The sequence below is a fragment of the Pteronotus mesoamericanus genome, unplaced genomic scaffold (genome assembly GCF_021234165.1).
Source record: "Pteronotus mesoamericanus isolate MK-2021 breed Mesoamerican mustached bat unplaced genomic scaffold, CSHL_Meso_final contig_46, whole genome shotgun sequence".
NCBI classification, from domain to species: domain Eukaryota; kingdom Metazoa; phylum Chordata; class Mammalia; order Chiroptera; family Mormoopidae; genus Pteronotus; species Pteronotus mesoamericanus.
Genome location: NW_026555170.1, coordinates 1,118,311 through 1,143,660, shown reverse-complemented (window position 1 = coordinate 1,143,660; position 25,350 = coordinate 1,118,311). Strand labels below are relative to the sequence as shown.

The following is a 25,350-nucleotide window of genomic DNA, read 5'->3' as shown; positions in this document are numbered from 1 at the left end:
AGAACACGGAGTCAAAGTGGACAGGTGCAGTAGAAAAATTCTTTATTGAAAAGGGAAGGGTGCCCCTTGCTGGTACCTCCTGGGCTCTGGCCAAAGGGGAGGGGTTACCACCCGTTCAGCTCCTGACGCTGGCATCTGAAGGCAAAAAGACTGTCCATACCTTACCTTTAATAGCCTTAAAGGGCAAGTGCCATATTGTAGTGATAAACCACAGAATTAATTCTCAAAAATAGCACTTCCAGACCCTTGCCTTTAACTTCTTAAAGGCACGTGAACAAGTGCAGCAGGTAAGAGCCAGAACGTTTTAGGAAAAGACTCCAAAAAGGGTCTCCGTGTCTTTACCTTTAAGAATCTCTTAAAGGTGAGGCATATTCGTGCAGAGTATAAAGGTGGGAAAACCCTGTAAAGAAGTCTACAAAGCGCTTTCCCAGTTCTCGGTTTTAGGATCTCTTTACCGGAGAGGTGGTCAAGCGCAAAGTAATAAAAAAACAAAATATCTCGCAGAACGAGTTTCCTTCCTGCCCGCCGGAACCCGCCCCGCCCACCGACCACGGTGCGCCCACCCTCGGGTCTGAGTCCTGCCTCCTAGGCGCCCAGAGGCCGGCGGGTGGCGGGGTGGGGGATGGCGGGGGGGGGGGGGAGACCGGGAGTGGGGGAGGGGTGTATCCAGAGACCTTCCCCGAGACCCCGCGGTCAAACCAGGGCGTCCTGGAGCTTTTGGTTTCCTAGACCGTCTTCACAAAGGAAGCCGGACAGGGACGGGGCGGGGCGGGGCGGGGCTAGGCGAGGGGTCAAGCCAAGTGAGTGGTGACCATGGCGACCGCGGTGACCATGGCGACCGCAGCTCAGAGCACAGAGAGGTCGTGACACGACCTGGAGCGCTGCTTGAAGAATTTGGCGTTGCGGGGCACAAGGTTGGCAAGGAAGCGCTTGGCCTTCTTGGTGAGGCTCTCGCGCCGCGCAGGTGGCGCGGGGCCCTCGGGGCTGCCCCACTCCTGCCGCTGGACGCCTGCGCGGCTTCGGCCCCGCCGCAGCCGGATCTGGCGAACAGCGCCCTCGAAGAGCTCCCGCGTGTTGTGGTGCAGCGCGGCGGATGTCTCGATGTGCTTGCAGCTCAGTGTTCCTGCCAGGTGGCGGCCCTCTGTGGGAAGGGACAGGTTCAGGGGCCTGCCTGATTGCACTGGGCCTGGGGCAGAGTGTGCAGTGGAAAGGGACTGGGCAAAGTAAGAGGACAAGGAAGGGATCCTGTGGAGGGAGGGGAGGGAGAAAGGGACCTTGGAGAAGAGGTGAGGGGGGAGTGAAGAGAAGGCATTCTCAGGGCCCTAGGATGGGCATTGGTAGACTGCCCTTAGACTGGGGCGAAATGCAGTTAAGTTTGTGCAACTGAGGGGACAAAGGCCTTATGGAAAAGAGGTGACGGCGGAAAGAAGATCCGTTGAGATTGCAAGTATGATGAGGTTCTGGATACCCACCCTCCAATGAGACCTCCCTGGAGCGGGCCAGGTCACTCTTGTTTCCAACCAGGATGACGGGCAGGTCGTGGTGGGGCCTTCCAGCCCGGAGTCGAAGTAGGGTCTCTGGAACTTTGGAGAAGCTTCGTCGGTCAGTGACTGAGAAGACGATGAGAAAGGCATCCCCGGTCTGAAGGCAGTGGTCCCTCAGCCACCCTCCTGCATCCCCCTGCAGGTGGGCAGAGAGTCATGGAATGTCAGGGCTGGAGGCATGGGAGAAGCTGTCCAGCGCCTACATCTCAAGGAAGAGGAAGCAGGATGTGAGGGAGAAGCTACCTGATTAAAACAGCAGAGCTACTTAATGGCAGAATCTCTATACCCAGGATATGTTTGTGGAGGAGGGAAAAGTTAGTAGTGTGAGCCCCACTCTGGAGAATTGGAGATAATAGTATCCTAGACTAGGATAGCCCTTCCTACTTTCTCATGCTTAAGCTCAAGAAAGTTTAAATGATAGCTATTCAAGTGTATGTAATCTGGTCTCTCATTTCTATATAGTAACAATTTATGTCCAAATGTTCACAAATCCTTCCCCCCCGCCCCCCGATATTCCAGAGTTCTGAGCTCTTGCCCTGTCAGGTCAGACTGGGGTGGGGGGATGTATGCATAGGGTCAATTTCAGGATGTTTAGCCCCACTTGCAGCCGCAGGGTTCACCAAATTCAGATCCTGACTTTCCTCTGGGTCAGAAGATCCTGTAAAGACAGTGGCCCTCAATGCCATGATATGCACACTGGTGTGGGCCTTTGCTCTTTGAGATGAGAATACATGCTGAAATCAGCTCCTGCAGTCCCACCAGCCTTGAGCCAGACTTTGCCCTTCCCCAGTTCTCCCAGGGTTCATCACTGGCTTGCAGCCACATCTTGGTTCTCACCTGTTCCCAGATGTCGTAAACAACTAAAGTTACTTCTTCCTTATCCACCATGATGCGTCTCTCATAGGTGTCCTCTGTTGGGAAATAAGGACAGGGAATAGAGAGCTCATTAGTAGGCTCCCGACACTTGTGGGACCTGGTAGCCAGGGACGCCTCAGATCCCAGAGCCAGGGACCCTCCTGCAGGGAGGCTGTCACAGAAAGCTTTGGAGAAACTTTTCTTACGTTCTGGCCTCCAGGGGCGGCTCATGCCTTGAGCTCTTCCATCCCTGACTAGGGCTCTAGAGGTACCCTCAACCCTTGCAGGGCTCCCCCAAATACCTGGGTTCTCTGGCTCATGAGCACTGTCTCCCTGGAGACCGCCAAAAGTGCCTGCCAGGGTGCTCTTGCCCACGCCGCTTTCCCCCACCAGCATGACCTTGAAGATGCCATCCTTTTGGGTGAGGGCTGCCTCCCCTGAGCCCAAGGAGTCAGAGGAGCCAGAGGATGAGGCTTGAGGTGGCCAGTCAAGTTCATCGATAGCCTGGGCCCGCCGCAGCTGGTGCTTGTAGGGGACAGGCATACTGCCTCTTCGTCTGGGGGCCCCTGGGGCCGAGGGTGGCTCGCTCCGGTCCAGCCCTGCCAACAATTTATCTGGCTTCTTCAGCAATGTGGCATTTGCTTCTGGGGGATAAAGAGAAAGAAGCTATGAACGGGATGTGCCTAGCCATCTGCAGAGAGCTCAATCCTGGCTGCTCCAGTTTTGGAGGCCCATTTGATGACCATGACCCAGGAGGAGCTGAGAACCTTTGGTGTGACCTCTTACACTGAAACCCTCCCAGGAGCCTGAACTGGTAGGGCACCAAGGAATTGACCTGATGGTGTGTACAAAGTGGTTCCAGCCACAGCCTATTCAAAACATGCCCCATGCAGGGGAGGCACCTGTTTGCAGCCTTGCACACCCACTCATACTTCACACTGACACACAGGCACACCCCCAGACCAGGCCTCTAGCCCCAGGGCTGCTCCCCTTCAGTCAAGAGGCTCTGCCCCTACTGCTTCCTGCACTGGCAACCCCCTCGCTGGCTCAGGGATGAGAAGCTGAAACTGCTGCCCATGTTCTGGGAGGTGAGTAATGGTAGTCAAAAACTTCGTGGGGAGCCTGTTCCCAGGGAAGGGCCTTCGTTCTTCGAGTTGTGTGTGTTGGGTCTCCGCGGGTGTGTGCATGAGAGGGGCTGCCTCTTCCTGTGGCCCTGTAGGGGAGCTTCCCCCAGTGTATGGCCCGTGTGTGAAAATCCTGCATCCCTGGCTGTCCCAGTGAGTTGGAGAGACTATTGTGTTCATGGTGAGGTAGAGGGAGTGTGGGAGAGAAGGAGAGAGCAGGAGCATGAGAGAATGACAATGCATGGGTCAGGGTAACTGGGAGGAGGATGGACAGACGTAACAAAGAGGGATGGAGAGAGGCTGGAAATAGCCCAGGATCAATACTTGGCCAGCAGCCAGCGCCTCCAGGGGGCCAGAAGAAACCCTTATAACAGGTCTCCCGGGGAAGCCCCTTGCCCGTGATTCCCAGGCATGTGGGCTGCCCCTTCTCTCTCCCCCTTCCCTCCCGCTCATCCCAGCCTCTTGGGAATGAGACTGACCTAGGGAGCCCAGCGTGAATTTCCCCACCCAAGCCCTGGGAGTGAGGGGGAGGGGCATTTAAGCAGCTCTCCCTCCACCCTCCAGGCCAGCCCCATTCCTAGTGGGAGTGGGAGGCTTCCCCACTTCTCGACTTGCTCTTCCCCTCTTGCCGTCTGGGTTCAAGCTCCTTTAACCCCTAGTTCTGACTTTCGCCACCAGAGCTTCCGCTCCCACCCCCATGGTTCCATCCGAAACCTGCCCAGCTCAGCCTCACCTGGTGTGGGCGTCCCTGGCGGGGAGGCCTGGTGGCTGCCGGAGGGGCAGAGTGCTGTGGTTTCTGTGTCTGTATCCATGTCGATCTCCAGGTCCGAATGCATCGGCGTGCGTGTGCAGCCCGGCGGCGACTCGCAGCACCGGCTGCCTCACTCAGCAGCGCCGTCAGCTTTTCCCTTTAAATGCTACCCCCCTACATGTCCTGCCCCCCCCCCCCCCCCCCGCCAGACACCTGGGGAAATTGTCCCGCCCCCTGATGAGGTCACACATGCTAATGAGTGATGTCAGCGGGATTCCCTCCTTTCTGCTCCCCCCACCCTTTTGTGTCGCTTCCCTCTGGGAGCACACTCGCTATGGAGTCTGGTTAAAACAGAACAAAGTCAGAGGGCAGAAGACAGGTGTTCAGAGAAGTGGGGCGAAGGGTCAGTGGGTAAGGGAGCTGAGGACGGCAGGAGACGGGGACACAAGGACCCAGATGTCTTTGTCTAGGAACCAGGATTATGAGTCATTTGTCTCTGTGTTCCCAGCCCCTGAGCCCAGTGTCCAGCCCAGAGTGCTCTGCGACTAAATGGAGGGGCTTGAGGCAGAAACAAAAGAAGTGCAGAGAGAGGGGGACAGCCACTATGCCACCAAGTTATCCCCAACATTATCTCCTTCTGCATACCACTCTGTCTGGGCTAAGACTCACAAAAGTACCTATTTCCCACCCTGGCCCCTAGCAGACAGGGGCATTGAGGAAGAAGAGATGGCGGCTTTGTTTGGGCAGCTTCCTTGTGTAACTAAGTTCAGATGGTACAAACCATTTTGGTTCCTCTCCCTTCCTACCAGGCCCACCAACCTAGTGTTAATCAGAGCTGGGGGGAGCGGGGAGACTAACCCTCTGGAAGTTCCCAGCCCCAAATGGGGGTGTAGAGTGCCAGCCCCTCCCCTCTAGTCCCTCTATGGGTCAGTCTACCTCTGGGCAAAGACAGGAGGGCCTGTCTCTTTTACTGTTCCTTTCCTGACTGGTTTCTTCTCCCTTCAGACTTCCACTCTTGTCTTCCTTCCTGACACCAGCAAGCACCCAAACATTCTGATTTCCTGGCAGCTCCTGACCCCATTTTTGCCAGGTGCTGAGCTAAGCATCTTTTCTACATTATCTCCTTTCATCCTAATGACTGTAAGGCTCAAAGTGGGAGGCTGGTGGCCTGTCCCCAGATCAATCATGCAACTGGAAAAAAAAGTAAGGACACCAGGCTGGTGTGGCTCAGTGGATTGAGCGCTGGCCTTCGTGGAACCAAAGGGTCACTGGTTCCATTCCCAGTGTAGGGCACATGCCTGGGTTGCAGGCCAGGTCCCCAGTAGGGGGCGCACAAAGTGCAACCACACATTGATGTTTCTCTCCCTCTCTTTCTCCCTCCCTTCCCTTCTCTAAAAATAAATAAATAAATAAATAAATAAATAAATACAATCTTGAAAAAAAAAGGAAATCTTTTTTTTAAAGTAAGGACCTTAGAACTCCACCCCTCCACCCAGATCTTTCTCCTCTACCCTATGCTGCCTTCCTAATCTTAAATAGTCCAGCTGTCTCCTATTATTGGGAACTCTCCATAGTGCACTCCTCAGTGAACTTTTCCAATAGTAGCGGCAAATTATAATCTTTGGACTGACATGCAATGACAGTTCATTGATCTGGAGGTCAACTACAGGGCAACATTGTAGGGTCTAGTGGGAACAGAAAAGACTCCTGAGCAGGTGCACTACTCGTGCACTTTATTCATTGGATAGACTCCCCAGGCCTCTGTAACAGACTATTTAATCCTTACTTTATTAACAATTTTAATGTGTCCATGTGTGTTCATGTACTTCTAGATCAGAAGCACATGAAGAGCAGCAAGTGACACTTAATAACCTGGTAGTTAGGGAAGCAACACCACAAAAAAAAACTTTTAAAGCAATCATAAGCATTTAAAAAATGCTCTATCCCTGACCAGTGTGGCTCAGTGGGTTGAGTGTCATCCTGCAATGTGAAAGGTCTCTGGTTTGATTCCCGATCAGGGCACATGCCTGGGCTGCGGGTTTGGTCCCTGTCAGTGAGAGGCAAGCAATTGATGTTTCTCTCGCAGTGTTTCCCCTTCCTTTCTCCCTCTCTGCCCCTCTCTCTAAAATTAAATAATTTTTTTAAAGGGCTCTAATGTTATTTGACATAAAGGCAGACAGCCCCCGAAGCCACTATAACTTCTGAAAACATTGCTGAAGAGGTGCCATTGGTTTCTATGAAGATCTTGAGCGTCCCAGAAAAATTTGTTACATTGCAGATGTGCTGAAGATGAATATAGTGCTTTAGAATGGTTTCCTTCCAAAATGAGTTTTTAGAAAAGTTTTAAATTATAAAGGAGTGAGCTTAAGGAGCTTCCTTGAAAAGGAAAACTCAATTAGGTGGTTGGATTTATTTCTATACTATCAGACTAGAGTGAGTCAGCAGCTGCAGAACCCAGGAGGGATTCTTGACCATGACTTCTGCCTGCCCTCAAACCAGCTTTAGGCCACAGGAAGAGGTTGGGTTTCATCTTGAACTACCATCTCTCTCTACCACTCGTAAGAAGCTGTGTACTTGTCCATCCATCTCCAAGCTCTCTCAAGAATGGGAGGTCCTACAGAATAGTGGAACATGGATGAGATTTAACAGTTAATCAATCCAGGTTTAAGTCTGTCTCTCTGCAGAGAATGAGCTAGGCTCATAATTCCTTGGATATTGCTTCTGAACCTGTGAATTGGGCTTGTGGGGTTATGGTGCCCATGGCACAGCCTTGACATGAGTGTTGGCCACATAGGATAAAGGATCTAACACTTAGCAAGGTGCCCAACTGTTTGGTGCTCCCACGGCCTTTGCTATGTGGCTGGGGGACTCTCTTCCTTCGCAGGGGGAACTGGATCTTGGTTCAGGCCCAGATTCTGCTCCTTAAGGACTGAATTGTGTTGTTATCTCAGATCCCTAGCCAATCCCCCTCTCAAGCGGAGAAGACCTCCCTCCTCTTCTTACACCCCTGATACTGGACATCATGGATAATACTGTCTATCCTGATAGTATTTGAAGTTGCCTTCTTTTTTCCCCTTTGGGCCATAGTTAAAACAAACTTGGTTGAGTGTTCCCCAATGCGCCACCCTCTCCTGGGAAGGACCCTCCATTTTGGTTTTCCGTTACAACCTGTACAAGGCCAACTCCCTCTCCCTGTCAACCTGGGGCTTCAGTGTGGCTGATAAAAGTAGTGTAGGAGCACTACATGCTCCTACAGCACACCTAGCACACAGAGAAGCTCCTTCCAGGCTTACGGATCTCTCTCTACACACAGGTCTTCCTAGTGAACTCTACCCTCAAGTCCTCCCTCCAGCACTCTGAGCCATCCCATCATGACGGGTACTCTTTTACCGTAAATCTGTGTCTGCTTTCAAGTTACAAATAAAGGTCTGGGGTAGGACAAAGGATGAAGATACCAGGTTGAAGGTTTCTGAGATGGCTGTCCAGGAAGACAGGAGCATGGAGAGGGAAGAGACCCAGGTGATAAGAGGGGATAGGAGGGGAGGGATAGGAGGAGAAATCAACATTCCTTATTTCAGTGGGCCTGGCATTGGTGGGACCCAGGGATTGTTCGCACTTGGGAAAGAAGGTCCAAAGAGAGAACAGTAGGTAAGAATGAGGATCTCTGGAACCCCTTCCCTAGTCTCTGGAGGGGGGGTCTGGAGTGAAAGGAACTTGGGTCTTCCCTGAGTCAAGATGCGAGGGCCTCAGAACTGCACCACATCCCCTTTCTGCCATTCGCTAGTCTCTTGCTCACTGGGAAATAGGAAACATTATGCAATTAGTGCGCATGTAAGGATGTTGACTGGGTGATCAACAGGGCTCTCGCCTGCTGATCAAGAGGGGTGGAGACAGGCTAGACTGGGCAGGAAGTGTAAGGACGAGACTGATAGTTTCCCTCGGGGGCTGGTTCTGTCAGGGATGTCTCAGCTCTGCTCCTGGGTCTTCATAGACTCCTATACCCTTTATCTGTATTTTAATGTCAAACTCTGGGACAGCTCTATCACCTTTCTTATCAGAGGCTGGGTTCCAACATTTTTCATGGATTATTTCCTCCTCGATCACCCACTCAGTCTTTGGCTCTGGCCACTGCTTGTGCTCCTGCCCCTTTTCTGAAGAGGTTCAGGGTCTAGCCTACAGCCCTCAACCTCAAGTCTGCTTAGTTTGCTTATCTTATGGACACTCACCCTGTCTAGAACTCAACTCTATTCCAACTACTGACAGCATTCTTTAGAATCTAGTTTGGGCCCTCTTCCAGGAAAAACTCTCAGATTTGGCCAAATTGATGCCAGCATCTTCACAAATGTTTGATTTTTCTCTCAATTTACTTTTGTCTGTTTTGAGGGAGCCTAGCTACTAAAAGTTCACCTGTCTTCCCTAGGACACTGGGTCTGGTGGGGGTAGAGGGTAGAGGGCAGAGGGCAGGAGTCACAGCTCCCATGATCCACCAGGGACAGTCTGTTCCTGTGATCTGTACTCCGGGAGTACTCCGTAAATGGGAACCTTCCAGCTACAAGGCCCAGCCTGGCAGTAAATAAAAAAGGCTTAGTGCTCACCCAGGTGTCAATCACAGCAGAGCTGGGTCCCAGGTGGTGACTGGAGGTGGGAAAGCTTGGTTCTTAGGGCCCCTTGAACTCTTTTCTTTTTTTAAAGATTTCATTTATTTTTAGAGAAGGGAAGAGAGGGAAACATCAATGTGTGGTTGCCTCTCACACGCCCCCTACTGGGGACCTGGCCCACAACCCAAGCATGTGCCCTGACTGGGAGTAGAACAGGTGACCCTTTGGATTGCTCACCAGCATTCAATCCACTGAGTCACACCAGCCAGGGCACTCCTAGAAACTTCTTATGCACTGAGTGGTATAACATTTAAGAGAGCGTGGTTAGAAGATCTATAGGAAGACGCAGAAGTGGAGGCCGGAGCAAAGGCCCACACAAAAAGGAACAGAGTGAGGTGTGCATAAGCTGAGACAGGTAGAGAGTCAGGGTACAGTCTCACAGTTCATTTACAAAAATCTTCAATTTCGGATTCCTTTATTTTCAACCTTGATTTCTGGGCAATGACCTAGCTATGGGACAAAAGCATTTTTTGTGCTCTTTTTTTGAACCAGGCCCTGTAGGAAATGATCACAATTGGCAAAACCTCAGGCCCTGCCCAAATCCTCTCCTTGTGGGCTGGAGGTCTCCAGCCAATTGGCATTCTGGTGCTTAAGGCCACTTTTGGGTAGGGGATGGGAAAGTATGGAGTGTTCAGGCCTATGACCTCTGAGGAACTTTACTTTTTGTAAAGAGCCACCCAAATAGGGGTGGTGTGAGAGGAGGGTGGTGGTGGAGAGACTGCGATCTCCGGCCAGGTGCAGAGGGAGCTCTGAGTAAGCCCTCTCTCTCTGCCTGAGGGACACCTGACGTAACAGCAGCTATACAGGGCCAAAGGGAGGCCCTTCGGGTCCCCTTAGACCGAGTATCAGGGAGGGAAGTAGTGGAAAGGAAGCTGAGCTGCTTTCTAAAGGGTGGTTGTCACTGTGACTAGAGCCCTCAGGGGAGCCGGATCACCTCAGGCAAGCAGTGGCTCATCCTCTGCTTCAACCACCCAGACCCCTGGCTCAGCCAGTGGCACCAGCAGTACGTCATCCTCATCCTCTGGGGACAGGACTATTGTGTGGGGTTCAGGTGGGGTTCGGGTTGGTCCTGGGGGCTGGGTTGGTCCTGGGGGCCGAAAGCTGGGCAGGAGGCGGCCTCGCAGGGCCTGCACCATTCCAGACAACAACGATGGTTCTAGGGGCCCTGAGGGCGGTGGCACTGGGGCCTCTGGGACAGTAGGGACAGCCGGAGGTATGCTGGCAGATGGGAGGGGAGCTTTGGTAGGCAGTGGGGGTGCCTGTTCCCCATCATGCCCCCCTACTGCCCCAACCTCGCGGGCCAGACCTGTGCTTCCATCTAGGAGAGCTTCAAGGGGAGCATCAGAAGGTGTGACCTGTGGTCTGGCCTCAGGGGTCCGGGCTGGGGTATTGGTTCGAGGAAGCAGGCCCCAGCGGCGGAGACGGCGCACCAGGCGGCGCACACAGCGGCTCCGATGGCGGCGGCGGGCACCTGAGGCACCCCCTGGAGTCATGTCCTGGCGCAAGATCTGTAGCAGAGAACGCAGGTTGCCCAGCACCGAGTTCTGCAAGGAGAGGAGGCAGATGTTAGAGTTAGAGAGGTGAGGAGGGGCCAGTGGCAGGGCCACAGTGGGACTGGGAGCAGGATGAGCTAGAGTTGGGGGTAGTGACTTACATCATTAGGGTTCTCTGTAGGGAAGTCCTCCACAGGTGGGATGGCGCCCTGGGCAATGAGCTGCCCATAGGAGGGAGGTGCCTGCTGCTGGACAATCTCAGCCTCCATTCGGGAGAGGGGGGCAAAAATGCTGGAAGGAATGAGGACTGCTCAGTCACAGGTGGTCCCGGCTAGAGCGGCCTGTTCCAGCCTGGACAGGCCTCTTCCCTCCACACCCAGGACAAGACAACGGAAACTATGCTGTGGTTTTCCCAGAAGTCACCTGAGGTCCCCTCCTTCCCTGAGATTGCCTTCAGAGCCTAGATCTATCCTTCCCTCAGAGGAGCATCCCTCTCCCCAAGCTGGATAACCCCATGAACCAACCCGTAAGCCCGTCACTGGAATGTTTGCCCAACACGGGCACCCTCATGCTCTCCTGCGGCAGCACGGGCCCTGCCTCACCCTCAGTCCCCACTCCTCTAGAGCCAGCTGACCTGTACTCCTGGGTGCGAATGGCATAGAGCTTGCAGGTGCAGCCCAGAGCAATGACCAGTAGCAAGCCGCACACAAGGCTGCCAATGACTGCAGCCGTAATGACCTTGCGGGGCAGGGCATAGGAGCAGTCCCACTCATCACTGCCGTCGACACAGTCTGGCTGCCCGTCGCACACCCATGTCTCATACACGCACTTCTCATCCCGGCATCGGAAGTTGCCAGGCTGGCAGTGCCGGCAACGTCTCTCATCTGCTCCATCGGCACAGAAGTTCTGGTAGTTACAGCGGTCGGCAGGCAAGTAGCAGGCTGTGGCACCAGGGGTGCCAGCAGGCCCACAGGGATAGTGTCCAGGTGGGCAGCTGGGGCAGTTCTCCTCATCTGTGCCATCGGCACAGTCCCATGAGCCGTCACAGCGCTGTGCCTCACTGTAGCAACGCTCGCCTAGGCCCTCACTGGCCCCCAGGCCAGAGCCTAAGCCACAGGGTTGGTCCCAAGGCAAGCAGTAGCCCTGCACATGGTAGGTGGCGTTGAAGCCACGACCATTGCTCCAAGGAACTGTGTGGTAGGCCACGATGGCCTGGCCAGACAGCGTCTCCACGGTGACAGCCTTGCCATTGTTGAAGTGGGTGAGCCTGCGTAGTCGCCGGGAGATCTCGGGGGGCCCAGGGCCATCATACACATGCACTGAATCTTCATAGCCCAGATCCAGGGCTGTGAAGCGCACTGCCAGGCGCCGGCCATCGTGGGGGTCCAGCAGCCAGAGGCAGTGTTGGGGGTGGGAGACTGAGGCCAGGTGTGAGTATCCAGGGGAGGAGAAGACCCCATAGAAGTCTTCCAAGGTGTGATTGCAGGGTGGGGTGGGAAGAGAGGCCGGGGTCAGGTCAGGGAAGGGATCTGAACTGCAACCTGCCTCATCCGAGCCATCTCCACAGGTATCGACCCCGTCACAGTGCTGGGCCAAGTGCACACAGCGGTGGTTCAGGCACTGGAACTCTTCCTGCAGGCATATCAGCCAATCTGCAGAGGTACCATGGAGAAGGGCTGTGAAGCACCGGAGCTGGTGGGATCCTCCCCTCCTCCCAGGGGGCTTCCATCGCCTGTGTTCATAGCCCCATGGACATCCCTGTCTAGCTCACCTTGGCTGTAGGAGAGTAGGAAGCCCTGGCCCATAGGTGCTCTGGCCCCAGCATAGGTGTAGGTGATGGTGACGTTGCCCCCAGGTAGCTGCAGAGGGCTGGCAGGTGCCTCACACAGGGAGATCTGCGGCTGGAGAGGGGAGCGCAGGATTAAGCGCTCTGAGCCACAGGCCAGGTGCAGTTTTTGGAACCTTTAGGGGTGGAGGAGAACAAGATGTGAGATCTTCTTGACCGCTGCTGACTTCTTCCCCCCTCAGGCCTTTTCTACCCAAAAATGCACAAACATCTACTTATCTACAATCCAAATAGCCAAGTGAAAATTCAGTTAGTCAAATTCCTCAGGAGTCAATGGCAATAGTCCTAACAGAGGCCAGTGGCACCATGAGGCTATGAGATACATCCTGAAAAACCAACTTGTCTTCTGGGGCTGCGATAAAAACAGGTGTATTGCTTTCCAGTTGTTGCAGCACTGTCACTCAAGTACAGTGTTAGCAGTAACTGGCAATTACCATACAGTTCAATGAGCCAGAACTTGCCATCCCCTCCAAACGCCTGGTGGTGAGACCTGGGAACACAAGCACTTTGATCCCTCTGCCCCAACAGCCTCTCCCCAGATTGCCCCTCTCTTTTCACCTAGCCTTTCTGGGTAAATTCATGAGAAGTGAACTGTGTGAAGCAAATAGCAAGGTAGTTAACATGGGCCCCAATCCCAAGGCCCAAGGTTGGATGACCCTGGGGAGACCTGGACTGTTTAAGAGATCTGGGGAGGCTGATTCTGAGCTGATTAAGGGAATAGCTCTGAATCCTAAGCAAGAATGTGGAAGGACTCCTCAGAGCAGCCGTACAGGAGCTCAAGGACCATTCCTAGAGTTACTGTTGACCTGCAGAAATGACCAGAACCCAAGCTACATGTCCATCCCTGCCCACCTCCAATTCACTGTGTCTGGTCCAGAATAAGCCAGGCTTTTAAGACAGAGGAAGCCAAATCAAATTCTACTCTTCCCTCAGTTGACAGGGATAGACTTTCCACAAAGAAGTGATCCCTGAAGGCTTTCCCATGAAGAAGGGGGGAGGAGCAGGGGAGTGGAATGGAGTCTTGGCCTGCATCTCACCTGACCGTTATAGTCTGATCCTTGCTGCCAAGGATGATCCAGGTGCAGTTAGCAGGGGAGCTGCGGCTGTCCCGGCCCAACGGCCTCTGTAAGATGCCCTGTACTTCCAAAAGCACTGCTGGGGGGTCCACACAGGCTGGCGAGAGAGGCAGAGAAACTGGTCGAGAGTCTGTTACCAACCCACTTCTCCCCAGGCTTGAGGCCTTCAAGGGCCTGAGTTCTTCAACAAGGAGTAGACAGCCCTGGCTGGGTAGCTCGGTTGGTCAGAGCATTGTCCACATAAGCCAAGGTTGCAGGGTTTGATCCCTGGTCAGGGAACATACAAGAATCAAACACAGAATACACAAATAAGTGGAACAACAAATTGATGTTTCTCTCTCTCTCTCTTTTCTTCTGTCTCTCTAAAATTAATTTAAAAAAAAAAAGGAGCAAACAAACTTCCCCTGCTCACCCATACTCTATATAGTCACAGTCTTCAGTGGGTCCCCTTCCTCCCCACGTGCATCATAGCTTCACCTTTATTAAAAGTAACAAGAGCATAAACAATTTGAGGTCTGCTTTGTGCCAGCCACGGGGGCCACTGGGCCAGGAGGAGCAGGAAATACTGTCTCTACTCTCAGGGAGACTACATTCTGGCTAGGGAAATCAAGCATGAAGATTGGGAAAAACCTCAAAAGGACATTATCTACCAGGTGAGGGCTCACACTGGGTCTCAGGTTCCCCATTTGTAAAATAAAGGGTGGGTAATCTCCACTCAAAAACTACAGCAGGTACCAGAAGAATTCAGAGAAGAAAGACTCCTTCTCTTGGGTCTTCCCCCATTTTGCCGAGCCCCAAGGCCCCAGAGACATCATCTACTCACCAGGATTTGGGGAAATGATCCGGTCTGGATGTGCCAACGCGCCTCCTAGAGGAAGAGAGAGAAAGAGCAGGAGAGGGAGTCATTTAGAAGTTTTCTTCACCTGTCCAACTCAGGGGAAAAAAGGAGCCACCTGGGACTTCCGGGTAGTTTATTGGAAGGGGTAGTGAACCGGAGCGGGAATGGTCGGGGAGACTGCTGCGTGCAACCTCAAAGGAAGGTCTGGCAGCATGGCCTGAGGGGCGGCCCGGAGATCTAGGGAAGCCGGAGGATGAGGGCTGAGACGGGGGACTAAAGACGTCCTCGGGGCCCCTGGGGCAGGCAGTGCTGGGTGCGGCGTTAGGGCTGGGGGCACGGGCTGGTAGGGTAGGCTGAGGGGCAGCAGAGGAGGAAGGGAGCGTGACAGCCCTGGGGGCGGGCTGCCGAGTGAGGAGTTTCGTTTCGGTTTCTTACCCAGGAGGAGGAAGAGTAGGATGGCTGGCCGCATCCTGAGCAGTCCGGAGGAGCAGAAAGAGTCCCGAAGTCTCTGTCGTCTACCCAGTGCGGAGGCGGCACCGCTCCGAGCGTCCAGGTCCCCCAGTGCCGCCTCCCGGAACGGGGTCCATGGCTCGGGCTCCTTGACCCTTGTTCGGGATGCCAGGGCTGGGGGCGGGGAGGCGGCGGCGGCCCGAGAGCCGGGGCGGTGCCTCTCGCCAACTTCGGAGTTGTTTTCCGGGCTGCCGCCGCGTTCCCTCTGGAAGCCGCCCCCCGAAGCGCCAGGAATCGGCTCGAAGCCCGGTTCCGGGGCGCACCCTCAGCTAGAGCTCACCCGCAGGCCGCGAGCGCCCGGGTTCAGGCCTGGCCGCCACCTGCCGGGGCTTGAGGCCACTTCCTCTTCGAGCCAAACTTTGCCGACCGTCACCTGCACGGCCGGCCCGGGGGCGGCTGAACTTATCCAGTGCGTCTACTCAGCGGAACGCGGCAGAAGAGCGGGGAGAGGGGTACAGAAAGAACAGCCCAGTTCCCCGGCCCTCGTCCGGGCGGCACCCTAAGGGCTGGAGCCACCCGGGCAGAAGAAGGGGGCGGGGACGAGCCTAGCCCCACCTCCGCTCAACAACACGCGCGCCCCGCCCGCCTGCTAACTTTAACCCTTTTCCAGCCCTGCCGGGACTGGTCAGACTGGCTTCTTGAACTAGTGCTCAGTCTCCAGTTTTAACTCGGCTTTGTTTATTCCTTTCGGTGTCACACATTTGTTATAGGATACGTTTGTCAAAGGACAACTGCTTATTCCGTCTGTCATGTCTTTCCTTTGGACTCAAGCTCTCAGGACTTTTCTTGTCCCCGTGTCATGCCCCAGTGAGATCCGGTAGCACTTTTTCGTAGTGAGCCTCTATTACAGAAATTACCACACGGTGTTATAACTATTTGTTTACTGGTCGCTCCAGGCCCCGCCCTGCCTCCTTTCAGAAAGCTGAAACTTCCTGTTTACCTTCGTACGCAAAGGGCTCCTCTCCGCACGTACACAGAAAAAAACTCAATAAATGGTAAATAAAGGAATAAACGTACACAGAAAAAACTCAATAAATGGTAAATAAAGGAATAAACGTGACTTCCCCACTTGCTGGCTTTGTGACCTTGAGAAAATTACTTAACCTCCCTGTGCTTCTCAGCTATGAAATGGGGGTAATAATAGTGCATCTTCCTCGTAAGGTTGCTGTCAACCTTGTAGGGAGATAATGCAAGCTGAGAGTATAGAAGGTGCGCCATTCCTGGTAATAATACTTATTTTTACTCACAGGAGATATTTCTAATTTATGTGGGCTTGGGGTTACCGATTTCCTGTGGCACCGATAGGTAATGTTAATAAACAGTACCAATAGCAAATAACTTTTTGAGCTTCCCCCCCCCCACATTTCAGACACAAATCTAAGCACTTTTCAAGAGTTTGCTCTTTTATTTCTCCCAGCAGTCTTGTGAGGTAAGATACTATTGTTACTCCCATTTTACAGATACGGAAACTCTGGGTACAGAGAGATGAAGTATTTTGCCCTAGATCATGGATCTAGTAAATGCTGAAACAAAGTTTTGAACCTGCTTTGGATAGAATGTACACTTGGGTCCTTTCAACTCTCATCCCTTTACAAATGGTACAAAACAGTTTTATGTTAATGACATTGGTTTTGATATGTTCAAAACTGGGACCTCAGCAGGGCCTGAAGCCACAGAGTTGGTCAGAAAAAAGTCTTTCTTCCACTTGGACCCATGCTCTTGGTTCCACGCCCTACCTCTCTCTGCTCCCCAGAGCAGCCTTTGGGATTAATGAGGGGTGAAATAGAACCCTCAGTGTAAGAGGAGGATGTTGAGCAAAGAGGGCAAAGGGGTGGGGGGAATTAAAAATATTTAAATCGTAAAAGCGATTGTGGAGTTTTAGTAGAGTGTTTGCCTATGTTCTCCACGTTGGGTGCTTAGCTGATGCCTGGAACTCCTAGGACTTCACTTTAGCTTCAAGGAGCTTTCAATCTAGTTGAAAGGGAGATCAGATACGTAAGTTAAAAAGCCGCAGAGCCATGGGGTATACCCATGGGAGCCAGACTGTGGGTGGTTGGGAAATGTGGAAAGGAAGCAAGACAGATGGTGGTGAGATGGGAAGAGTTGTAGGGGGAAGGAGGAAGAGAGCGCATGGTCTGGTGTGCTGAATAAATAGAAATTTGCTGAAAATAATATCAAGATTATGCTGTTGGGAGCAATCATCAATATCATCATCACCATCACCACCATCAGGAAGAAACTGTACCAGGGTAGAACAAACTTCCATTCTATAAATACTTATTAGAATGGCTTCAAAGTGCAAGGCACTGTGCTAGACATATTTAAGAGTGAATTCAAGCCAAAAAAAGATGAAGAAATTAAAGAGGACCAACACGCTTATAATGAGTTTTAATTTGTTTAATTTGTTTAGTGAATTTAAGTGTCCAGGCTTACATAAATCACAGTCTAGACCATCAAGTACATTTAGGAATGGGTCTATGGAGATGTTCTTAGAATTCTTTCAGGAATTATGAAAAATAGTGGAAGCAATGGAATATAGGTAGAAGTTTGGTTTTCAAAATGATAGTTTAACTTTCACAGAGTACTCATTGCATGCCTGGCGCTAAGTATTTCACGTATATCATCTAACCCTCACCACACCTCTAAGAAATAGGTGTTATTTTTGCCCTCATTTTATAATTGAGGAAACTGAATCACAGGTAGTTTAGATAATTTGCTCAAAATCAAACTACTAGCACGTGCAGGAGCCAAGGTGTTATGGTCTGAATGTTTGTGTCCCCCCAAATTCTTTTTTATACTGTATCAATAAAAAATACCAGATTTAACATGCACGAAGCCAAAAAAACCAACGATAGCAGAAACTGAATTTATATCACACTGTCTTTTGAACACTGTCCCCAAAATTCTCTTGTTGATTTCCTAACCCCAAAGATGATAGTCTTAGGAGGTGGGCCTTTGGGAGGTGCTTTGGTCATAAGCATAGAACCCTAGCCTTTTTTGCCATGTGAGGGCATAGTGAGGAGGCACTGGCTATGAACCAGGAAGAGAAACCTCACCAAAAGGTGACCATGTCAGCCCCTTAATCTTGGACTTCTGAACTTCAAGAACTGTAAATTTACAACAGTAAATTTCTGTGGTTTATGAGCTACCCAGTTGGTGGTAATTTTTTTTTTAATAGAAGACTGAGTGGATAGAAACTTGGTCCTGAGAAGTGGGGGTGCTGCTCTAACAAATACCTAAAAATGTATAAGTGGCTTTGGAACTTGGTAATGGGCAGAGGCTGGAAGTGTTTGGAGGTGCAGGCTAGAAAGAGCCTCCATTGCCAGGAACGGACTGTTAAAGGCAATTCTCAGGAGCGCTCAGAAGAGGAGAGCTGTAGATGAGTCTTCAGTTTTCTTAGAGAATACCTATGTGGTAGTGAACAGAATAAAATATTGTTAGAAATATGGACAGTAAAGGTTTCTCTAGAGGTCTCAGATGGGGCTGAGGAGTATTGGAAAGCGAGAAAAAGGGGATCCTTATTATACAGTGGCAAAGAGTTTTGCTTAACTGTGTTTGAGTCCTAGCGTTTTGCAGAAGATAGAATTTGTGAGCAATGAAATTGGCTATTTGGTTGAAAAAATTTCCAAGAAAAATATTGAAGAAGCAGCCTGGTTCCTCTTGAATGCTTATAGTAAAATGTGAGAAGAGAATGATGATTCACAGGTGGAATTTTTAATCAAAAAGGATGCAGAATTTAAAGATTTGGAGAATTTTTATCACTATCTAATATAGTATATATTTTACTCATTTACCATGTTTCCTGCCTGCTCCTCTCACAAGAATGTAAGTTTAATGGGGGCAGGGATCTAATTGTTTACTGGTGTTTCCCCACTGTCCAAATACAAAGTAGGTACTTAATAGATGTTTGTTGAATTAATCAATTAATCAATGACTGTCAGCCATTGGCAGTCCATAGATTATATCTTTTAATCCACTCAACTACCCTTTTTATTATTAGCCCCATTATGAAGATGAGAAAATTGGAACTTAGGGAGGATGTGTAACTTGCTGAAATTCACCCCAGTAGTAATTGTACAACTGTATTCAAACCTAGATCATGTCATTCCAGAGCCCTTGCTTCTAACACTGCGTGATACTGCCTCTTGTGTGCTAGGAGCTATGTTTAAAAAAACTGATAAAATGAATTAGTCCAAAGGAAGGTGATGAAAGAGCCTCCATTGGGTGGTGTGGGGTCTTAAAGCCATATCTTATGATAAGCTGTTTGTGGAGACACAAAGTTTTTTTTACACATAAAGAAAAGCTTAACTTTCATGAAGGACTGAATACACAAAAACTAGATCCAAATATATGAAGAGCTGTAGTGGAGAGCAAGAATTTGTTTATTTTGTGTAGTCTGGAGGGCAGAAACTGGAATTAATGGAGCAAATATAGAAAGTCAGCCTACTCCCTGATGGAGGAACAAAAAACTGAGAGCACAGGTAGGGTTAATGCAGAGGGACACCTGTCCCTGGGTCTTCAGGGCTCTTTGACAACTACGGACTCACGGATTTCAGGGTGTCATTGGATGGTAACGTGAAGCCAAAGAAAGCGATAGGATGTACAGAATTGTACTTCTATTTCTAAAGAGTAGAGTTCTCAAAATGGGCTTACTGGGTCAGAAGCTACAATCAACAGGAGTATGTAGGGGTTTTTTTTTGTTTGTTTCTGCTTTTTTTTAATGGTCAGGGAAGGCCACTCTCGGAGAGGACAATGGAGCTGAGACCAGGATGATGAGACTAGGAAAGCACTTTTGTTGTCCCCATTTTATTTTTTATTTTTTTTAAAGATTTTATTTATTTATTTTTAGAGAGAAACATCAATGTGTGGTTGCCTCTTGTAGCACCCCCTACTGAGGACCTGGACCGCAAACCAGGCATGTGCCCTGACTGGGAATTGAACCTGCAATCATTTGGTCACAGGCTGGCACTCAATCCACTGAGCCACACCAGCCAGGGTGAGTATGAAGTTTTTAATTGTAATAGACGGCACAGGTAACTTTCAAAAAAAATTTTAGAGCAGGTCGCATTCCTATAAGTTTGAACACACTGCTCTCCTATCCTCCTCACCAGCACTGGATGTTACTGCCCTCCTATTCTTTGATACTTTAAGTTAAAAAAAAATTATAACTGGTTTCTTTAATTGCATATCCCAGACTACAGCAGGGTTAATCATCTTATATTGGTTAACCATGTGACTTACCTAGTCACTAATGTCCTTTCGTCATTCTCCTTTTGGGTTGTTTTTCCTATCAATTTGTAGACGCTTATTTTTTTCATTTAGATGTTAGCTTGGTTTGGTATAGAAACATTTTCACAATCTGTTGTCTGTCTTTTCAGATTTATTATCTTTTTCCCATTAAAATTTTAAATGGTTAAAAAAGAAAAGTGAAAGAAGGAAAAGGCCTGGGGTGGAAAGAAAGAGGTCAGGAGTACTTTCAGTAAATTTCTAAATACTGTGGGTTGGGATACAGATGAGGTCGGGTTAAAAAGAAATGACTGGAGAAGGAATGCAGACAGCTTTAGAAAAACCTTGGCTTGAGAGAAAAAGGAGAGATTGGGGAAATCATTCAAGACTGCAGCAGTATCCAATAGAGAGCTTTTCAAGATGGGGAAACCTCTCTGTTTGAAGAGAGTGGGGAAGTTGAAGACCCTACCATATGGTTATGGGAGCAAGCTTCCTTGTGCTTTGGAAGAGCATGAGATGCAGGGTTGGGGACACCCCTTGAAGATTTGAAGGTGACCTCAATCATGTCCATTGTTTGAGCCTCGGGTATATTACACAATTAAACACTAAGATGGTTTTGATAATACTTGGCATATTTTAAATGCTTATATTTAACAAATGAAACTTTTAGCACAAAGCAATAATATAGTGCTATTCCCAAAGTACCTACAGGCATTTTTTTAAACTACTAAATTTAAGAACAGTGTGTGAGGTTGGGCTTAAAGGATTTCTCCTGGTACCAAGATGATAGTTTAGGAGGATGGGTGCCAGTTAGAGGCTCTCCCCATCCCCCAAGATCTCCAAAGGCCTCAGAGAAGTGGCACAGAAATGTCCCACCCTTACATGAAGGAGTTAGAGAGGCCTGCTTGCCTTGGCTAGAGGGCGTTCTGTCATAGCGTTCTGAAATCCAGGAGTGCAGATCCACCTGGACCCCCAACCAGGAGCTAGGGGATGGGCATCCTGGAGTGATCAGTGTCTGAAGCATCCACAGGGGGGCAGTGTGACAACTCGGAGGAATTCTGAAGAAAGGGCTCCTCAGTGCCTCCCTGCCTCAGACCCGCTGTCCCAACCCCCTCAACATCGTCCTTCTCGTAGTTATTCGAGGGCTGCCCACTAACCCCCGCACGGGGACGGGAGACGGAAACTCTGACTTGGCCCTCTCTGCAGCCGAAAGACTATGGCTTGTCATCTTTTAGCTCCTGTAACCCCACTTCTTTAAGTACAGGTGTCCTGGGTGGAAACCTGGAAAGTGGAAAGGGGAAAAGGAACAGGCTGGCGGTATCTGTGATCCTGGGCGGGGGCGGGGGCGGGGGGCTTTGCCTCCTCTTCCTTCGGGCTTGATTTGCAGTGCCAATACCCAGCAGAAGAGGGAGCTGCTACCTTCCACAACTTGCCCAGCCTGGTCCCTGCTGTATAGGGGGGTGCAACCCCAGCCAGAGAGGGGTGGGTCTCTGGTTCCCTTCCTCACCTTCGCTCTACCCAAAACTTACATGAAGTTTTTGCAGATATGGGGTGGGGGAACCTCTGGAGCACAAGCCAGTGCAGTGGAGGAGAGACGGGGCAACTGGAAGGGAGCTTAGAGGGTTATAGGAAGGAGAGACCCTGCTGCTGGGCCCTCCAGGTCAGGGTCCAGGAGCAGGCTGGACCGGGGTGCAATAGGAAAGATCTATATTTCCAGAAGAGCTGGGCCAACACAACCCAGTACTGCCCCCTCCCACTTTAAGGGCAGGCTGGTGGGGAGGGTCGACACAGAAGGAATAGGCCTATAGGGACAAAGTAGTGGTTCTGGAGTTATGACGCGCTTTACCTCAATATATTTTTTCTTTCTTTATTTTAACCTTTAGAAGATTGAGGTGGAATGTACAGTAAAGTTACAGAAATAGGGTTTACAGAAATAAAATAAGCTTAAGTGTATATATAACTCAATGATTTTTTAACTTATGTATTCACTACTTATTATACATAATACTTATGTACATATGTATATAATACAGTACTTTTATATTCACAAGTACCTCTGTTTACTTATGTATATCACAGCTGTCATTGGCAATTCAAGCAGCAAACTTCCGTTAAGTTAAGGGGCTTCTGTGTGCCTAGAACCACGCCACTCTTCTGTAAAAGAAAAGGACAAACATACCGACAGTGGTGAGAGGAAATTCATGTGACTGAGAGGCTGACTTCTAATTCAGCGTTTCTCAAGCCCATTGTCACCCTCCCCCAGGAAGCCTTTTTAGACTTTTTTGATAGTGCTCCAATAAATTTTATTATAGATTTAAAAAAAAAAAAAAGGACAGAACATGTTTGCCAGTGGCTGTGATGAGGTCAGTATTATTATAAATCATAGTCATTCCTTGACAGGATGATACGATTAGTGCCTTAGATGGCAACAGCCGGCTGTGTGATCACTTGAAGTGGCTGAATTTTGGGAATCCAGAGTGAAACAAATTGTCATGTCTGAAGATACTAACTCACAGAACCTCAGGAAGATATTATTGGATCCAGGGTATATGGTCAGGGCAGCCACACTCCTAGCACGGAGGCAGGCACCGAGTGGCTAAGAAGAGCATTTTTGGGAATTGATCCTACTCTCTGGCCTGGTGCTTCTGGAAGCCAGGCGAAGGGTGACGTCTTTGACCACAGGCGGGATTAAAATGAGCTGGAGCCTGTTGCATGTGTGTGAATCTGCTAGGCCTTCGGAGGCGCTGGTGTTCCATTCCCCCTTTCTTGTCCATCCCCCGCAACTTTGTGGTCAGCCCTGGCCTTGCCTTACGCAGACCCCATGACCCCATCTTGCCCCAAATCAGGGAAGTGCCACTAGCGGGAAATCAAGTGAGTGAGCAGGATGTGACCCATGGTGAGGCAGCTCCCACACCTGGCCCGGTCCGAGTCAATGAGCTACTTTAGACACTCAAAGGAAGTCCTTCCGCCAATTCACTACGTGTGGACACCTCTTCTGTTCCCTCTACTGCCCCTCCCTCCCCAGGTGTGGGTCTTTGTGGGCAGGAAGCTAATCTCCTCCTCTAAGCCACAGAAGGGCCCTCGGAGGAATAAGGGACCCTGGGGGTACTTGGCCTCAGCCTGGAGGCGGAGGAAGCTTCCCCCCACCCCCAATGTGGTGATAGCGTTGGACTGGGGTGCCTGGTCCTGTTGTGGAACCCTGGGTCCAGGACTAGCGAGGGACAGGGGAGGACAGAGGGGGTTGGGCCTGACTGGGGAAGGCTGGCCTGGAAGGCACTCAGCCATCGGCCCTGGGCCAGGGTGGAAAGTATGTGTGTGAGCTCATTTGGAAGGTGGCTTTTGGCCAGTCAGGCCCGCCTCCCTTTCAGGCCCCCGCTGCCCCGCCTCCTTCCAGCCTGCTGTTAGGTCTCCCTGTCCCCTCCCCATCTTTGGGTCTCCGCTGTCTCCCAAGACTGTCTGAAGGAGGAAGGCAACCCCCCACCCAGGCTAGGTGTGCAGGAACTGATCTTTTAAAGGAGGTGAATTCAGGTTTAAGGGGAGGGGGCAGTTGGAAGGGGGAATGGAAGGGGGAATGTTCCAATGCAGAGCAATGGAACATCCTTGACTGGGGTTTCCTTGGGGTTTTAGCAGTAGGACCTGCCCTTGAAGCTCCTCACCCTCCACAAACTTTTGCCACAGCCGTTCACCATGATCTTCTCTCCCTTTCCTGCGGCCACTGTCCTACACAGTGCCCTGGCTTCTGAGAAAGAAGTCCTGCTCCTCCTTTCTTCCCCAGCAATGCCTGCCTGTTTCTGCCCCCAAGAAGGGAGGTGACTGCTGGCAAGGTGGATTCCCGAGAGAGAGCCCTTCTCCCCCAGCACCCCCAATCCTCGAGGTTGGATGCACTGCAGGGCAGAGTAGGCAAGCACACGTGTATGCTGACAGATCCCCTGCCACGCAGACATCCAGCTAAATGTGTCCACACAGGAAGGGATACTCCAGGAACTTGGTCAGAATCTGCTTGTACAGAAAAAAAAATCAGAAGACCTGGGTTTTAATTTTGGACTAACAATTTGTGGCTTTCAACAAGTCTTATCTGGGCCTCAGTTATGGCATCTGTCAAATGGAAGCAATGTGCCCCTGGATGTCGTGAGGATCTTGGCAAATGTTGGTTTCCTACCATCTCCCCTTGGCTGGAAAGGGAGATAGGGATACAGAGGAGGGAGGACTGGGAAGTCCATCAGACTGTGGGGAGAAGGGGCCCTTGGGGAGGGACCGTGAAAGGTCAGCAGAGCTGGCCAGGCTGTATGTGGGGCGGGGGGGGGGTCACTCTGCTCAGTCCTCTCCTCTAAAGCTCCACTTAGATCTTCCCTTCCCATCCTGCTGACCCTCTGCCTGGCTGGCAGACTTGGAGACATGGGCCCAGCTGGTGGCAAGATCCTTGGAGAAGGGAGGTGATGACAAGGGAGTCCATGCCCCCCCCCCCAAATGAAGGGGGTGCTGTGGAGGGCAGAGCACTGCCCCCAGTTTAGTCTCCTTGGAGCCGGCTTCCCTGGGTTCTGCCCAAACCTCCTCACAGATTCCCCTTGGCTCCCTCCTGGCTGCTCTAACACATGTGCTGCTTTCGAATAAAGGAACTTGGAACCATAGACATTGGGTCAGGCCCAATGGACAAAGGGGGTAGGGCCAGTGAAAGCGCATTTGCAGGTCTCTTAGGAGCCACAGGGCCCTCTGCTGTCCTCTCACCCCAGCCTGACCAGGTCAGGTGGTTCACTCAACTAGGGTCTGGAGGTCACCAAGTCACTTCCTGGGGTAGCCAGGCAGCCTCACTGGGCTGGATCCCGCAGGCCCAGGGCAGCACGGGACCAGCAGCCTCCACCCCGCGATTCTCCCTGCTCTTCCACCCCTTCCCCCTTTGACTCTGGTCCTCCGTTCCCATCTCTCCCCCTTGGCTTCAGAGAGCATCTTGTGATTCCAGAATCAGGGCCAAACAATTTCCTCGTGACGGGGAAACCGCATTCAGCCTCGGGAGCCCTGGGCTCCCCCTCCTCTTCCCTCTGGCCATCCCCCCTCCCCAGGCTCCTCCACTGGTTCCAGCTGTGTTTTGCAGAACTCCCACTGGATAACATCTGTAATTGCCTCCAGATGTGGGCCACAAAAACACAAGGGGGCCATGAGCTCATCTTTGAGCTCCTTGCCACGTGCACAGGCCTCACCACCCTCAGACACCCCTGACTTTTCTGTGCCAGCTTCTCAGGGCTCCCCATCTTCTCAGGTGGGGCCGGCAGGGAGGTGGTGTTCAACTCCACTGAGACATACAGGCTGTGCCAAACAGCTGTTGGCAGAAAAGGCACAGGAGGCCGGGTGTAGGGTCAGGGTTCCTGGCTGGCAGGAAGGTGGGGTACCCCTTCTGCCAAAGCAATCACACCAAGCAGCCCTGAATAGCAGCT

At 51.2% G+C, this 25,350-nt stretch overlaps 2 protein-coding genes and 1 pseudogene across 2 annotated transcripts; all 3 read right to left on the bottom strand.

The window, feature by feature from the left end:
- Positions 1–845: 845 nt before the first annotated feature.
- REM2 (RRAD and GEM like GTPase 2) lies at positions 846–4,359 on the bottom strand. Its single transcript, XM_054577728.1, has 5 exons — positions 4,257–4,359; positions 2,702–3,043; positions 2,382–2,455; positions 1,473–1,680; positions 846–1,141 (listed from the first exon to the last, which is right to left on the bottom strand). The coding sequence occupies exons 1-5, from the start codon at positions 4,357–4,359 to the stop codon at positions 846–848; spliced, it is 1,023 nt and encodes a 340-aa protein (XP_054433703.1).
- Positions 4,360–9,190: 4,831 nt separating this feature from the next.
- On the bottom strand, positions 9,191–15,225 carry LRP10 (LDL receptor related protein 10). The gene is made up of 7 exons (XM_054577797.1): positions 14,621–15,225; positions 14,171–14,215; positions 13,309–13,444; positions 12,197–12,387; positions 11,060–12,077; positions 10,587–10,716; positions 9,191–10,476 (listed from the first exon to the last, which is right to left on the bottom strand). The coding sequence occupies exons 1-7, from the start codon at positions 14,652–14,654 to the stop codon at positions 9,868–9,870; spliced, it is 2,163 nt and encodes a 720-aa protein (XP_054433772.1). The 5' UTR covers positions 14,655–15,225; the 3' UTR covers positions 9,191–9,867.
- A 2,265-nt stretch (positions 15,226–17,490) lies between these two features.
- LOC129074210 (uncharacterized) lies at positions 17,491–17,591 on the bottom strand (annotated as a pseudogene).
- Between the last annotated feature and the right edge of the window lie 7,759 nt (positions 17,592–25,350).

Excerpts from the sequence above, each read along its gene's own strand:
- REM2 (XM_054577728.1), bottom strand. The coding sequence starts at position 4,359 with ATGCATTCGGACCTGGAGATCGACATGGATACAGACACAGAAACCACA. Across the intron at positions 1,681-2,381 it reads TTTACGACATCTGGGAACAG|GGGGATGCAGGAGGGTGGCT; the intron begins GTGAGAACCAAG and ends GCCCACCTGCAG. Across the intron at positions 1,142-1,472 it reads CAGGGAGGTCTCATTGGAGG|AGGGCCGCCACCTGGCAGGA; the intron begins GTGGGTATCCAG and ends CCCTTCCCACAG.
- LRP10 (XM_054577797.1), bottom strand. The coding sequence starts at position 14,654 with ATGCGGCCAGCCATCCTACTCTTCCTCCTCCTGG. Across the intron at positions 14,216-14,620 it reads CCTACTCTTCCTCCTCCTGG|GAGGCGCGTTGGCACATCCA; the intron begins GTAAGAAACCGA and ends CTCTTCCTCTAG. Across the intron at positions 13,445-14,170 it reads GATCATTTCCCCAAATCCTG|CCTGTGTGGACCCCCCAGCA; the intron begins GTGAGTAGATGA and ends CTCTCTCGCCAG.